Genomic DNA, 13,071 nt, shown 5'->3' with positions numbered 1-13,071 from the left:
GCTAAAGGGCACTCTGGGAAGGGGTTGCTTGGTTCCCCCTCCTTGTCACAAAGCTGGGGACACTGAGCAGCCTCTCCAGTGTGTCCTTTAGTTTGTCACAAAGCTGGGACACCAAGCAGCCAGGATCTCCTTTAGTTTGTCACAAAGCTGGGACACCGCTGTCACGAGGCCTCGTTAATGATTAGCTCATTAACTGGGCTGGGGGGGTCACAGCAGCCTCAGGGGGGTTTGCCCCCCTCCCTCCCCTTGCACCCCACTTCTTCCCAGTCTTATCAGCCCTGGCAGTACTCTGGCCTTTGCTGGATAATGCACGGCCTTGGGGCTGGGCTAAAGAAGGAAAGTGGGAAGCGGGAGCTCTTATCTCTCCCCATTCCAAAGAGCAATCAATGATCGCGGTGTGAAGTCCCGGCCCCGTGTCCACGTTGGAGCGCTGGATTTCCCGGGACAGCTCCGTGGTGAGGGGACAGGCAGCACTCGGAGAGCAGATCCTCTGGAGAGGCTGAGGAGGGCGGGAGGTGGCGGCGGGGCCGGCCGCTGTCACCTGGTGTCGCCATGGTGCCGGTGCTGGGGCTGATGCCGCTGCTGCTGTGGGTCGGGGTGGTTTGTCTCTGTTTCAGGCAGCTGCACCAGACGAGCTCGCTGGCCGTGGGGGTGATGGAGGAATCCTACCGGGAGAGCCTGGAGTGCACCGACGAGGACATCACCGACAAGGTGGGGCCTCCTCCCTGTGCTGGTGCCCTGAGCTTTGCTGAAATGTTGAGAGGAAAGGGGTTCTAGGGTAAAGTCTGTGGTACCCTGCAGTGTTCCCAGGCAGGATCAGGGTGAAGCTCCTCCCTTCAGATGAGCCCTCGCCATGGAGGGGATGGAGGAGCAGAGCAGCGCTCCAGGCGCTCTGCAGGGTCAGGAGGTGACACTGCATCTTCTCCAGGGGCTGTGGCTTCCCCCAGAGTGCTGGGAGGAGGAATGGGCTGTTCACAGGCAGCATTTTCACTTCTCCTTCACACAAGAAGATGTTCTGCTTTTCTGAGGCAGCCCACCCAATGTGAAAGAGAAACTTCCTCTCCTTGGCACACTCTGCTCGTGCTGTCACACTCTGCTCGTGCTGTCACACTCTGCTCGTGCTGTCAGGGTAGGGTTGGTTTTGTGCTGATGCTGATGGATTTTCCTGTGGTATTACAAGAAAAGAGTTGTAGGATAAGATGGGAGCACAGGAAAGATTTTGTCTGAGTATTCCTAGTTAAAAAACAGGGAAAAGAAGCTAAGATTGTGTAGATGTCTACTGAAGTCCTGAAATTCCTTGGAAATGGCCTTTCAGCTATGGAATATGAATGTCCTGAGGAGCTTGGTGTGGAAGAGAAATGTGTATGTGTGTAGCTGCACTCAGAAATAATTATAATGCAGGGAAAACCTTTGAAAAATAAATAAATAACAACATTTTTCCAAGGGGAAGTTGAATAAAATAGATGAGTTCTTTAAGGCATTTGACTTGAGAAACTTCTGATGGGAAGGCCTTGTGTGTCTGCATGGCCTCTTTAATTCTCCCATGTCTCCTGCCCTTCTCCCAGAGCCAGGGTTTGGCTTTTCCAGGCATGCTCCTCATTTCTTCTCTCCCTCAGGATTGTTTTATATGGAATGTGAATGAATTAAATGCAAATACATCTGGAATAAACCCTGTAGAGGTACAGGGAGAAAATCCTCACCTCTGTTCCTTCCCCACCAGCTGCCATTGATCCCTCCATCTGTAAATTCAGGGTTTCCATCCTGTTCCAGGCAGTGGGGAGTTATCCAGCCTCAGTGCTGCACATGGAGCTCTGGGGATCCACCAGGATCTTTCCCTCTAGATTGCTTTTAGGATGCTATCAGGAAGGGGTTGAAGAAAGGAAAGAGTGAAGTGTTTGACCCCAAACTGGTTCGCAGGAGCCGTCAGAACCTGGGAAAACAGATGGAAAAGGATGTTTTAAAGGGATGCTGATACACAAGGCATGACTGCTCAGTTCCAGTGGGAGCCCTGCTTGTTTGGGGATGCTGTGGGGGCTGCTCTGGGTTTGGGGCTCCCCAGAGGCTGATCCCTGTCCCTGCTGCAGGTGGTGTTCCTGGAGAAGCGGGTGACGGAGCTGGAGAAGGACACGGCTGCCAACGGGGAGCAGCACAGCCGCCTCCGGCAGGAGAACCTGCAGCTGGTGCACAGGTGAGAGCCTCACCTGGGGGCCTTTCCCCTCCTCCTGCTTCAGTCCCTTCCCAAATCCAAACCACAGCCCTTTCCTGGGAGATTGACTCCATCCCAGCTGGGAACAGGGCACAGCGACATGGAGATTTTCTATTTTATGGGTTTAAGTTCTCTGGAGCTCCAGGACTTGGCTTTTGGTGGTTTTTCCATGTGGCTTTTAATTGCTGGAGCTATATCAGGGAGGGTCAGGGTAGAGATCAGGAAAGGTTCTTCCCCCAGAGGGTGCTGGCACTGCCCAGGGGAATGGGCACAGCCCTGAGGCTGCCAGAGCTCCAGGAGTGTTGGGACAATGCTCTCAGGGTGGGATTGTTGGGGTGTCTGTGCAGGGCTGGGAGTTGAAATCCATGATCCTTGTGGTTCCCTTCCTACTCAGGATGAGGTTTTGTTGTTATTGTCGTTTGTCTTTTGATTTGGTTTTTTTTTTAATTGCTTCCCTGCTCCATGTGTCCCTCCCAAAAAGTCTCTGGAACTCTGGGTCTTGATTTTTTTAAAAAACATTTATAGTTATTTATAGTTATAGTTATATAGTTATATCATGGTTATATTTAGATCATGGCTATATTTATATCATATCATATTTATGTTTAATATATTTTCCTGCCCCAAATGGTCCCTGGAGCTTGCCTCCTGCTGGATCCAGGCCAGGGTGCAGCCCTTTGGATCCCACATGATGTAATCCCTGTGTGTGCTAATCTGCCAGGCTCCTCTCTCCCAGCATAGCTGTACCCTGGGCAGATAAAGCCAGCAGAGTTTATCTATAGGGCTGTAATTCTGTTAAGTAACAGTCCTGTCAGGGAACTGAGCCACTCAAACAAAGGTTTCCCTAAGCCCTGATAAACTTGAGAGTGAGGGAAATGTTTTCACTTCAGCAGCTTGGCCTGGAAGTGTCAGCTGGGTGAGCTGTGTGCTGGGGAGAGTGGGATCAGCTGGGAAAAGCCTTCTCCTGGGAAAAGCCACTGCAGAAATTCCAGCTCCAGCCCCATCCCTGCAAGTTCTCATGGCCAGGTTGGACAGGGCTTGGAGCCAGGCTGGCAGAGCTGGGGGTGCTCACCTGGAGAGGAGAAGCTCCAGGGACACCTCAGAGCCCCTGCCAGGGCCTGAAGGGGCTCCAGGAGAGCTGCAGAGGGACTGGGGACAAGGGATGGAGGGACAGGACACAGGGAATGGCTCCCACTGCCAGAGGGCAGGGATGGATGGGATATTGGGAATGAGGAATTGTTCCCTGTGAGGGTGGGCAGGCCCTGGCACAGGGTGCCCAGAGCAGCTGTGGCTGCCCCTGGATCCCTGGCAGTGCCCAAGGCCAGGCTGGGCAGGGCTGGGAGCAGCCTGGGACAGTGGGAGGTGTCCCTGCCATGGCAGGGGTGGCACTGGGTGGGCTTTAAGGTCCCTCCTAGCCCAAACTATTCTGGGATTCTGTGATCTGCAGTTCTGCTGACACACAGGGAAGGGTGACCTGCAGATCCCCTGGTTTTTGTTGTCATCACAAGAGAGTGAAAAGAAGAAGGATTGAGGCTGTTGCCTTTTCTCTGTGCAATGACACCACTTCCTGCTGGAAACAGCTGAAGGAGGATTTCTCTGCCATGACTGCTGCAGGTGGAACCACAAACCCTGGGATTTGTGTTTGGCTTAGAAGCTCTTAAAGGTCTTTTGCAACCTCAGTGACTCTGAGATTCCCATGAAGAGATGTCTATGTGTGTGGCTGCACTTGGAAATAATTCTAATGCATAGAAGACATTTAAAAATAATTAAAAATAGACTTCTTTCCCAGGCTGGAATTTTAATAGCATACTTGTGTTCCTTAAGGAACCTGACTTGGGAAACCTGTGATGGAAGAGGTGCTGCTTCTCCTGCTGCATGTGCTGGGATGCAGTGAAGCTGTTTGAGATGGTCATTGCTGTGTTTTCCCTGGAAGCTTGTTCTGTTTTACCATCTGCTTCTCCCAGCTCACCTGAGGGGTGGGAGAGGGGCTGGGAGGGGAGTCTGGTCCCTGCCTTGGGATGGCAGCTGCTCCTCAGGGCAGTTTAATCCCCTCTTTGTCCTCTCTGCAGAGCAAATGCACTCGAGGAGCAGCTGAAGGAGCAGGAGCTGAGGGCTGACCAGACCCTGCTGGAGGAGATCAAGAAGCAGAGGGAGCTGCTCAGCAAAATGGAGAGGGAGAAGAGCATTGAGATCGAGAACCTGCAGGCCAGGTGGGGCTGGGGGGGCAGCTCTCCTGGAGCCAGCCCAGAATCTGTGCCCAGGCAGCCTTGGGGGCACACAGGGAGGCAGGCAGGGAGTTTAATGGGTTCAAGGTGACTAAAATCACCACAAACCCTGAGTTTTGGTTATTTCCACCTTTGGCCCACAGACCTAATCTTGGGTTCTTTATTTGAGCTGCTCTGATGCATTTTAAGTTGAGCTTCCACCCTTTATCCACATGCCTGTCCTGCAGTGAGGGGATGAAGAGGGGATTTGTTAATGCTGCTTCCCATAAATGACCCCTTGGGGTATTTTTGATGCCCAGATGTTTTTCACCTTGATGGAAACAGGCAAAGAGCTGGGAAAGAGGCAGAGTGTCCCAGCCAGGGTGCTCTATGCTGCCTGGTGGATTCCAAAGGCAGAAGTGGGGTGGGAGAGGTGTCAGGTATTTGACAGGGCTTTTCCATCTTCCCCAAAGTGTTTTGCTGTTGTTCATCCCTTGCAGTCCATGGGAGGTGAGGACAGTGGGGTTCTACCTGGGAATGCAAACCCAAAGCCCTCTCTGACCCCCTGCTCTGTTGTCTCTGCTGCTGAGGCTTGTCCAGGAACAGAAAAACCCTTGGAACAAAGAGTAGCACTGGAGCTGATGGATGTCAGGGTTGTGTAGATGCCCCTCTCTTTCCCCTGGCAGCAGAAATATCTCAGGGTTTGCCTTGAACACGTGAATCCCTGATGGCTTCCCTTGGGTTTCATATTCCTGGGGAGGTTTTCTCCCTGTGTGGGATGCTGGGATGAGTGTCACACCCGTTCCCTCTGCAGGCTGCAGCAGCTGGATGATGAGAACAGCGAGCTGAGGTCCTGTGTCCCCTGCCTGAGAGCCAACATCGAGAGGCTTGAGGAGGTAAGGCCAGAGGGTGCCTGGTTTGGGGATGAAATGCTGTTTTTGGGGTGAAATTCTGGCTTTGGTATGAATTTTCATGAACACAAGATCCATTTAATGTAACAAAACATTTCCTTCCATTTTCCAGTCTCTGCAGACTCCACTTTGGACAGCACTGTCCCACACAGTTATCCTTGCAGTCTCCCACTGTTCAGCCTGGAAGCTGGGAATAAACCCCTGATAAATCCCTGTGGCAGTGCCTGCTCAGGAGGGGACTCGTGCCCTCTTGTGGAAGCTTGTCCCCATCCCTGTCCCCGTCCCTGTGGTCAGTCCAGTGCAGGGGAGGAGGAGGAGCAGGGATGCTCCATCTCTATGTCCTGGGATTTGTCAGTTGAGTTTCCAAAGATCTGTGTCACCTCCCAGCCCCTCTCATGTCACCCTGCCCAGGATCCAAGGCCCTGCAGGGCTGGGGCTTCCCCAGGCTCCTTGGGATGGGCAGGAGCCTCACCTTCAGGGATGGGGTGGGTTACAGGTGGGACACCTGGAGCAGGGGCTGCATTTTGTCTCTGCCAAGCTTGGGGCAGAATTAAAGTTAAAACTGAACTGAGATCAAACCTTCTCTCCTAGCTGAAGGACCTTTTATCCATGTTTAATCCCATGGGAGAGGTCTGCAGCTCCATCCTCCTGATGTGATCTTCATCTGCCAGGGCCTTGTGAGCACAGCTGAGTCTGGGGGCAGGAAAGCCCCAGTGGCTCTGAGGGTGAATTCCCAGCCATGGGGAGTTGGTTTTGATCATGCAGAGCCATTCTCCTTTCCTCCACAGTGAATAGGTGAAGGAGGAGCAGGAGCTGCACTCACTGCCCTCCCTGCCAAGGACAAGCCTGGCTGATGAGCTGCTCTCCTGACCAGTGCCCAAAAATCAGGATTTTGTTGTCACTGTTGCCTTTCCTGCTTGGTGCTGCTCCATGGAGCAGGACACCCCTGAGCTGTGGAGTCTTTGCTTCTTTTCTGCCCGGGCCAGGATTAAATCACAAGAAGGTATTTCTTGTTGGGGCTCAGATCTTTATTAGTTCTTATCTCTGTTACAGTCTCACAAACTGTGAGTTCTGCAGCACTTCACTTTAACAAACTGAAAATGGAGCCCCATCTCTCTCTCTCTCTCTCTTTCTCCAAGGCCTTTTAAGGATAAACTGTCCAATTAAGAAATGACACCTAAATTATTTTTACTTTTAACCCAATAACCAACCACCCCTGATCTGCAATGTGGACTTCCTATCCAATTACACAAAACCACCCAAACCCATGCAGAAGAAATTGAAGAAGAAGGAGCAGCCTCTGCCCTAAAACCTCCATCTTGCTTTATTTGTATTACTGTATTCTAAACCCTTAAACTGTGAGTTTTCCACCCTGGGTTATTACACAGTTCTGTTCAAACTCTACACCCACAATCCCAGTTCTGCCATTCCATTCTGGAAGCTTCTCCACAGCCTCAGGTCAGTGCAGTGTTCTCCTGGGGGTCAGTGCCTGGCAGCACAGAAAGTCTGAAATTCCCACAGCCAGGGTTCCAGCACAGAGCCAGCATCTGGAGCTCCCCCATGCCCTGTGTGCCAGGGGCCATCCATCACCAGCACTGCAGGGCTCCTGTGGCATTTGTGGAGTTCTGAAAGCCAAAACCTTTCCCATGGGACAGGGCAACAATGGTAAAACTTGTGGGTTGAGGGAGAAGACAGTTTATTAAGTAAAGTAAAAGCAAAGCAAAATAAGGAGTTAATCAGTGTTTCCCAAGGCAGACAGGTGTTCAGGCATCTCCTGGAAAGCAGAGCTCCATCATCAGTCAGGGAGCCCAACAGTGACTTGGGAAGACAAATGCCATCACTGCAAACACCTCCTTTTCTCATTCTTCCCCCAGTTTGTATTGATGAACATGTTGTCATTTAGTATTAAATATCCATTTTGAGTTTTGGGATCAGCTGTCCCAGCTGTGTCCCCTCCCAGCTCCTTGTGCACCCCCAGAATCCATGATGGTGGGGTGGAGTGAGAAGCAGGAAAAGCTGGTGACAGCAGAAGGAGCTGCTCTAGGGGCTGTTGGCATCTTCACCTGCATCCCAAACATTCAGCCAAGGCTTTGGGAAGCAGAAGGGAACAGAGCTGGCCTGTGTGTTTTACATCCCAGCTTGAACTGCTCTATTCCTTCTTGGATCAGCCCTCAATTCAAACCTTTCATGTCTGAAACCAAGAGGGAGGTAAAGATCTCAGATGCAGGAGTTTTCTGAAATCCAGACATAAGGAGCTTTATGATTTAATGTCTCTCCTTGGCCTGGAGCCCCGTGCTGGCTCCAGCCCATCCCACACCAGCATGGTGCTTCCCAGAAAGCAGCACAATGGTGGATATTCATGTGGATTCACTCTGGAGCCATCCCTGAGTGCTCCCTCAGTGCTGCCAAGCTCTGAGCAGATGAATCCCAGCAGGCAGAGCCTCCTGGTGCCTCAGGAGAGGAGCATTCCCTGCAGAGCCAGCACCCAGCTGGGCCCCAGGGCCTCTCACTGGGCTGCTCGTGTCCTTGCAGGAGAAGCAGAAGCTGCTGGATGAGATTGAGGACCTCACTGTGCAGCTCACAGAGGAGCAGGAGAAAAAGAGGAAGATGGGGGACAAGCTGAGTCAGGAGAGGCACCAGTTCCAGAAGGAGAAGGAGTCGACGCAGGAGGTGAGTGGGGTCTGGGCCTGCCACAGCCCTGTCCCCAAAGTGTGGGAATGTGGCCTTGGCAGCCTCTCCAGAATGGGTGCCTGGAGCAGGGAGTGCTGCCTGGGCAGTGGGGAGGGCTTCAGGAGCTGAGCTGCAGCACCTCAGTGCCTTGTGCTGCTCTGGAATTCACCCAGCCTTGTCCCTGCAGGGGCTGTGCCACCCTGGCCCCTTCCCCTCCTGCAGAGGCACCTGGAGCCAGCAGGCAGGAGCAGAGGGGTTAGAGCTGAGTGCTTGGGGCTGGATCACACCCTCCCAGTGCTCCATCACCTGTGCCTGCTGATTCTGAACTGGGGGCCCAGGCAGGGCTGGCTGTGGTGGCAGGAAAGGAGCTCTGGCCCAAAGTGGAATGAGTTGTCACCGTGGTGTCACTGAGCGGACCCAGCCCTGCAGCAGAGGGAGGTGGCTGGGGGGGACCCACATTGCTGGGGGGTCTTTGCTGATGCAGACCCAAACCCAGCACCTTTGGCTCTCCAACAAGGTCCTTGCAGGGCTGTGTTCATGTGTTTCAGTAGCTCTCCTCTCCATCTCCCGCTTGCTGGGGGTGTGAGGGAGCAAGGGGAAACCAAGTTCCCCCCAGAAAGGAATTCAATCATGGAATGGTTTGGGTTGAGAAGGATCTCAAAGCTCATCTTGTTCCACCCCCTGCTATGGGCAGGGACAGCTCCCACTGTCCCAGATTGCCCCAAACTCCATCCAGCCTGACCTGGGGCACTGCCAGGGATCCAGGGGCAGCCCCTGCTGTGGCCAGCAATCCTGCTGCAGCAATCCATGAGCTGCTCCCACAGCAGCCACACCCAGAGGCTGCTGCTGGATCTGGCAGGCCTGTGACACTCAGCTGTCCCCTTGCCTTGCCCTGCAGCTCATTGAGGACCTCAGGAAGCAGCTGGAGCACCTGCAGCTCTTCAAGCTGGAGGCAGAGCAGCGCCGGGGCCGCAGCAGCAGCATGGGGCTGCAGGAGTACAACAGCAGGACACGGGAGACTGAGCTGGAGCAGGAGATCAAGCAGCTCAAGCAGGTAAGGAGGGCTGGGCTGGCAGGGACACGGTTCCCTGATGCCAAGGGAGGACCTGCAGGGCCCGGGGGCTCTCTCCCAGGGGTGGAGGGGATCCAGGAGCCCAGTCCTGGGAGAGGGAGGTTGGTGCTTTCACAGGGACAGCAAGAGCCCTTCTCTCTCTGCTGTGCCCTCTGGATCTTCCCAGTGTTCCCATGCTTCCAGAGGTTCTCCAGGCTCTGCTGAGGTGGAGGCAGCAGCCCATGTGCTGTTCCCAGCCCTGTGTGAGCTGTTTTAGGGTGAAAGCCCCTGTCTGCCTTTGCTGGTCTGGATCAGCTCTGAGCACCAGCTGCTCCAGCAGTGTGTGGTTTGTGTGTGTGAACAGGATAACAGGAACCTGAAGGAGCAGAACGATGAGCTCAATGGGCAGATCATCAACCTGAGCATCCAGGGAGCCAAGAACCTGTTCTCAGCCTCCTTCTCTGAGTCCCTGGCAGCCGAGATCAGCTCTGTCTCCAGAGATGAGGTATGTGCCATGAGGAGCTCACACTGCTCCTTCCTGGGTGCCTGCACCTGGCATGGCCTGGGAGGAGGGGATGTGCCCTGTTTGGCCCAGCCCATGCGCAAAATCCCCCTGAAAGCTGGCAAGAGCAGAGAAATCCCCACACAATTATCTGCAGAGCTCTCAGGACTGACCCTGCCTGCCAGCCCTCCCTGCTGGGAACAGGGGAGCTGCTCCCTGCCCATTGCTGATTCTGGCAGCTCTGCTTTGCCTGCCCTGGGACAGCCACCACGGGCTGTGTCCATCAGTCTGGAGCTGGCTGTAAACCCCTGGGAGCCAGGGCATTCCTCATGGAGATACCAGCTCCTCCAGCACATTTTCTCCCTGAGCACCAACCAGGGGTGGCTGTGCCTGCACAAACACTGGAATTAGATCTTTAACACCTCAGGAAGTGGGGAAACACACCTGGATATTTTGGGGATCCAATGGAGATGTGATGCTCCCTGCTCTCTGCAGGGCAGCTCTCTCCATCAGGCTGAGAGCTCACAGGAGTGAGCAGAACCAGTTTTCCCCTGGCCATTTAATCAAGGTCAGGAATGTCCCAGCCAGGGATGCACAGAGCTCTGGGCAGTGCCCGGCAGTGAGCTCTCCCTCCTCTCCCTCCTCTCCCTCCTCTCCCTGTGCTGCAGCTCATGGAAGCAATCCAGAAGCAGGAGGAGATCAACTTCCGCCTGCAGGATTACATCGACAGGATCATCGTGGCCATCATGGAGACCAACCCCTCCATCCTGGAGGTCAAGTAGTGCAGCCGGGAGGATTTGGTGCTCTGAGAGGATGAAGAGGGACTCCAAACGTCTTTGCACTTGATGAAGGCACAAGGAAGCCTCAGGTCGGGGAGTGACTGAGCCACGGACCAGGGAAAAGGAAAGCAGCAGGCAGGCTTTGTTGTCTGACTGCGTTATTTCGAAGCCCTCCTGGCTGTGGAGGGGTGAAAGGGAACCTGGAGAAGGAGCTCAGGAAAGGGACACTGCAGGACGTGCCTGTGGCGCTGGGGACTGTCCCGACAGGCACCGCCCCTCCGAGGGACATGGCGATGGAAGCGCCCGCGCTGACTTTGCCCCGCTGTGCCAAAGTGTCCCTGACACACCCACCGGGCAGAGCCAGGGCAGCGCCTCCCGGACTCGCACAGGGTTGGGGTTTGCTTTTGGTTTGGGGTTTTGGTTTATTTTTTAATTAACTTAATGCAAATGGCCTCATCCAGCTGGCTCAGCCCGTCCTTGCCCCGTGCTCGGGCTGCGTGCAGAGCCCGCGGTGACAGCCCGGGGCTCTCGGGGACAGGGCGTGAGCACACTCGGTCACCTGCCTCCTTATTTATTTTTGCTGTCCGTGGCTCGGTACTGTCGGCACGTCTCGGCATCCCGGCTCTGCTCCCTCCTCCTCCTCCTCCTCCTCCTCCTCCTGCTGCCGGGCTCTGCCGCTGAGGTGGCTCCGGGAGGAGCTGTCCCTCGTCCCCAGCTGGGGACAGGCTGTGTGCGGCACCGGGGCAAGGCTGCAGCGCCTCCGGCCGCCTCTCCTCGTCCAGGCTGGGACACGCAGCGCTTTGGAGCTGCAGTGGAGCCCCGAGGTGGCCAGCTCGCCTCCCGAAGCCTGGGGACAGTGGCCTGTGCCATTGCCAGCCGGAGCAGGGCTCTGCTGGTGATAGCTGCAGCCCTGGAGGGAGAGCCTGCTCCGGCTCCTTCCCCCGTTCCTGGGCTGGAGGAGCCCCCTCGTTCCTCATCCCTGGCACCGGCCGGGGCTGGAATCTCTGTGCCGACGGGGAGGGGAGCTGGAGAACACCAGCAGCTCCCTGGAAACAAAAGCCATGTTTACATCAGACAGCTCTGGGCGCGCTGGCACCAGCGGCCGTGGCACAGCGTGACCCGGCAGTGGCCGCTGTCCCCTCCCAGCCAGCGCCATCCCCGGCACCGGCTTCAGCCCGCCGCTCCTCTTCCTCCTGCTCCTCAGGTTTGGGAATGCCAGGACGGCCTGGAAGCAGAAGCCACAGCAGTCCCGGGGGTGCCTGCTCCCCGCAAACCCCTCCAGCCCTGGGGGTGACCCGGTGCAGGGGGACACTGTCACCACTCATGCAGGGGACAGCGGCCGAGCCACTCTGGGGCTGATCCCTGCGGGGCAGCGGGGTCAGGGTGAGCCCCAAACCCCGGGGCAGCCCCTGCACCACCCCGGCCCTCCCTCCCTGCTCCCCTCCCTGCCCCGAGGCCGCGGGAAGAAGCCACGTAATGTACATTTCCAGAGAAGCTTTGGGTGTAAATCAGTGTATACTTGGAGAGGGAAAATTTTTCTATCTTGTAGAGTAGGTATTTTTATAGAATGAAGGTTGATCCATTTTTTTAATACTTTAAAAGAAGAGAGAAATGTATCTGTGTATACACAAAAGCATATATATATATATATATATATGTATAAATATATAAATATTGGAGATCTGCCTTTCTCGACTTGGGATCCTGGATCCCCAGGTCTCAAACAATCGTTTGTTTTTTCCTGTCGCTCTCACAGAGGTACTGTAACTGTAAATAAGCACCGGGGGGGAAAAAAAGTTTTAAGCAAACAAAAAGCACTGACTTGCACATTCACCATGCTTTAAAGTCCCTATGGAGAGAGAAAAACAAAAACAAAAACAAGACAAAAACTGTACATCCTGAAAATGTTCCTCTTTCCCGACCGCTATGTGAAGGAAGTCCCCCCAAAAAAGAGGCAAAAATGGTATTGTCTTAACTGATGTATCAATTCTTGTCGGATTAAAAGCTGTTACTATTCCTGCCCAGAGCCTGTTCTTCCACAGAGCATCCTGAGGATCCCAGTGCTGCTTTGGAGCATCCCAAATATCCAAGTGCTGGATCTCCAGTGGGGCTGGACTGAGTGGAAATGCTCCTGCACCGAGGAGTGCCCTGGTTTTGGGAGGAGGAGGAGGAGGATGAACGAGAAAGAATGAGAATGAGGATGAGGATGAAGATGAGGATGAGGATGAAGGAGGCTGGAGCTGGCTGGAATGCCCTGATTTTGGGAGCATGAGGAGGAGGAGGATGAGGATGGAGGATGAGAATGAGGATTAAGGGAGACTGGACTTGGCTGGAATGCCCTGATTTTGGGAGGATGAGGATGAGGATGAGGATGAGGATGGCAGGACCCCGCTGATTCCAGAGGGATCAAGGTCGGAGGGAGCCAGAATCTCCCCAGCCGGCCAAGCTGTGTGGGTGGCAATGGGGGAATTCCCTGTTCACCCTCCCGGAGGATCCAGGTGGGACCCTGGGAGCTGGTGCTGCTGCCCAGGGCCGGGGCAGGCTGGGACGGGGCTCTGGGTCCCTCCCCTCCAGCAGAACTCGGAGCTTTCCCTTCCCTCCACCCCGGGAGAGCCCCCTCGGAGCCCTCGGCTGTTCTGGACGGCTCCAAAATCCCTTAAACGCCCTCAGCTCCCTGCTAAGCTGCTCCCCACCCCTCTAAGCCTCCTCCACCCCTCCCCACCCCTTTAAGCCGCCCCAAAGGGCCTG

The 13,071-nt window shown here is 54.8% G+C and overlaps 1 protein-coding gene across 3 annotated transcripts in view; it reads left to right on the top strand.

Annotated features, from left to right (window-relative positions):
- The window catches only part of RAB11FIP3 (RAB11 family interacting protein 3), an 80,800-nt gene extending 69,978 nt beyond the window's left edge, over nucleotides 1–10,822 (top strand). For all 3 annotated transcript variants that reach the window (XM_058816109.1, XM_058816108.1, XM_058816110.1), the window contains 8 exons: nucleotides 618–711; nucleotides 2,085–2,188; nucleotides 4,276–4,416; nucleotides 5,225–5,306; nucleotides 7,854–7,991; nucleotides 8,890–9,045; nucleotides 9,407–9,547; nucleotides 10,213–10,822. In XM_058816109.1, coding sequence (XP_058672092.1) covers nucleotides 618–711; nucleotides 2,085–2,188; nucleotides 4,276–4,416; nucleotides 5,225–5,306; nucleotides 7,854–7,991; nucleotides 8,890–9,045; nucleotides 9,407–9,547; nucleotides 10,213–10,326 — 970 coding nt within the window. In that variant the 3' untranslated portion in view covers nucleotides 10,327–10,822. The remainder of the gene's footprint in view (nucleotides 1–617; nucleotides 712–2,084; nucleotides 2,189–4,275; nucleotides 4,417–5,224; nucleotides 5,307–7,853; nucleotides 7,992–8,889; nucleotides 9,046–9,406; nucleotides 9,548–10,212) is intronic.
- Nucleotides 10,823–13,071: the final 2,249 nt, after the last annotated feature.

This window comes from Ammospiza caudacuta, chromosome 17 (genome assembly GCF_027887145.1).
Source record: "Ammospiza caudacuta isolate bAmmCau1 chromosome 17, bAmmCau1.pri, whole genome shotgun sequence".
Classification (NCBI taxonomy): Eukaryota; Metazoa; Chordata; class Aves; order Passeriformes; family Passerellidae; genus Ammospiza; species Ammospiza caudacuta.
This window is presented reverse-complemented; position numbering and strand designations above follow the sequence as displayed.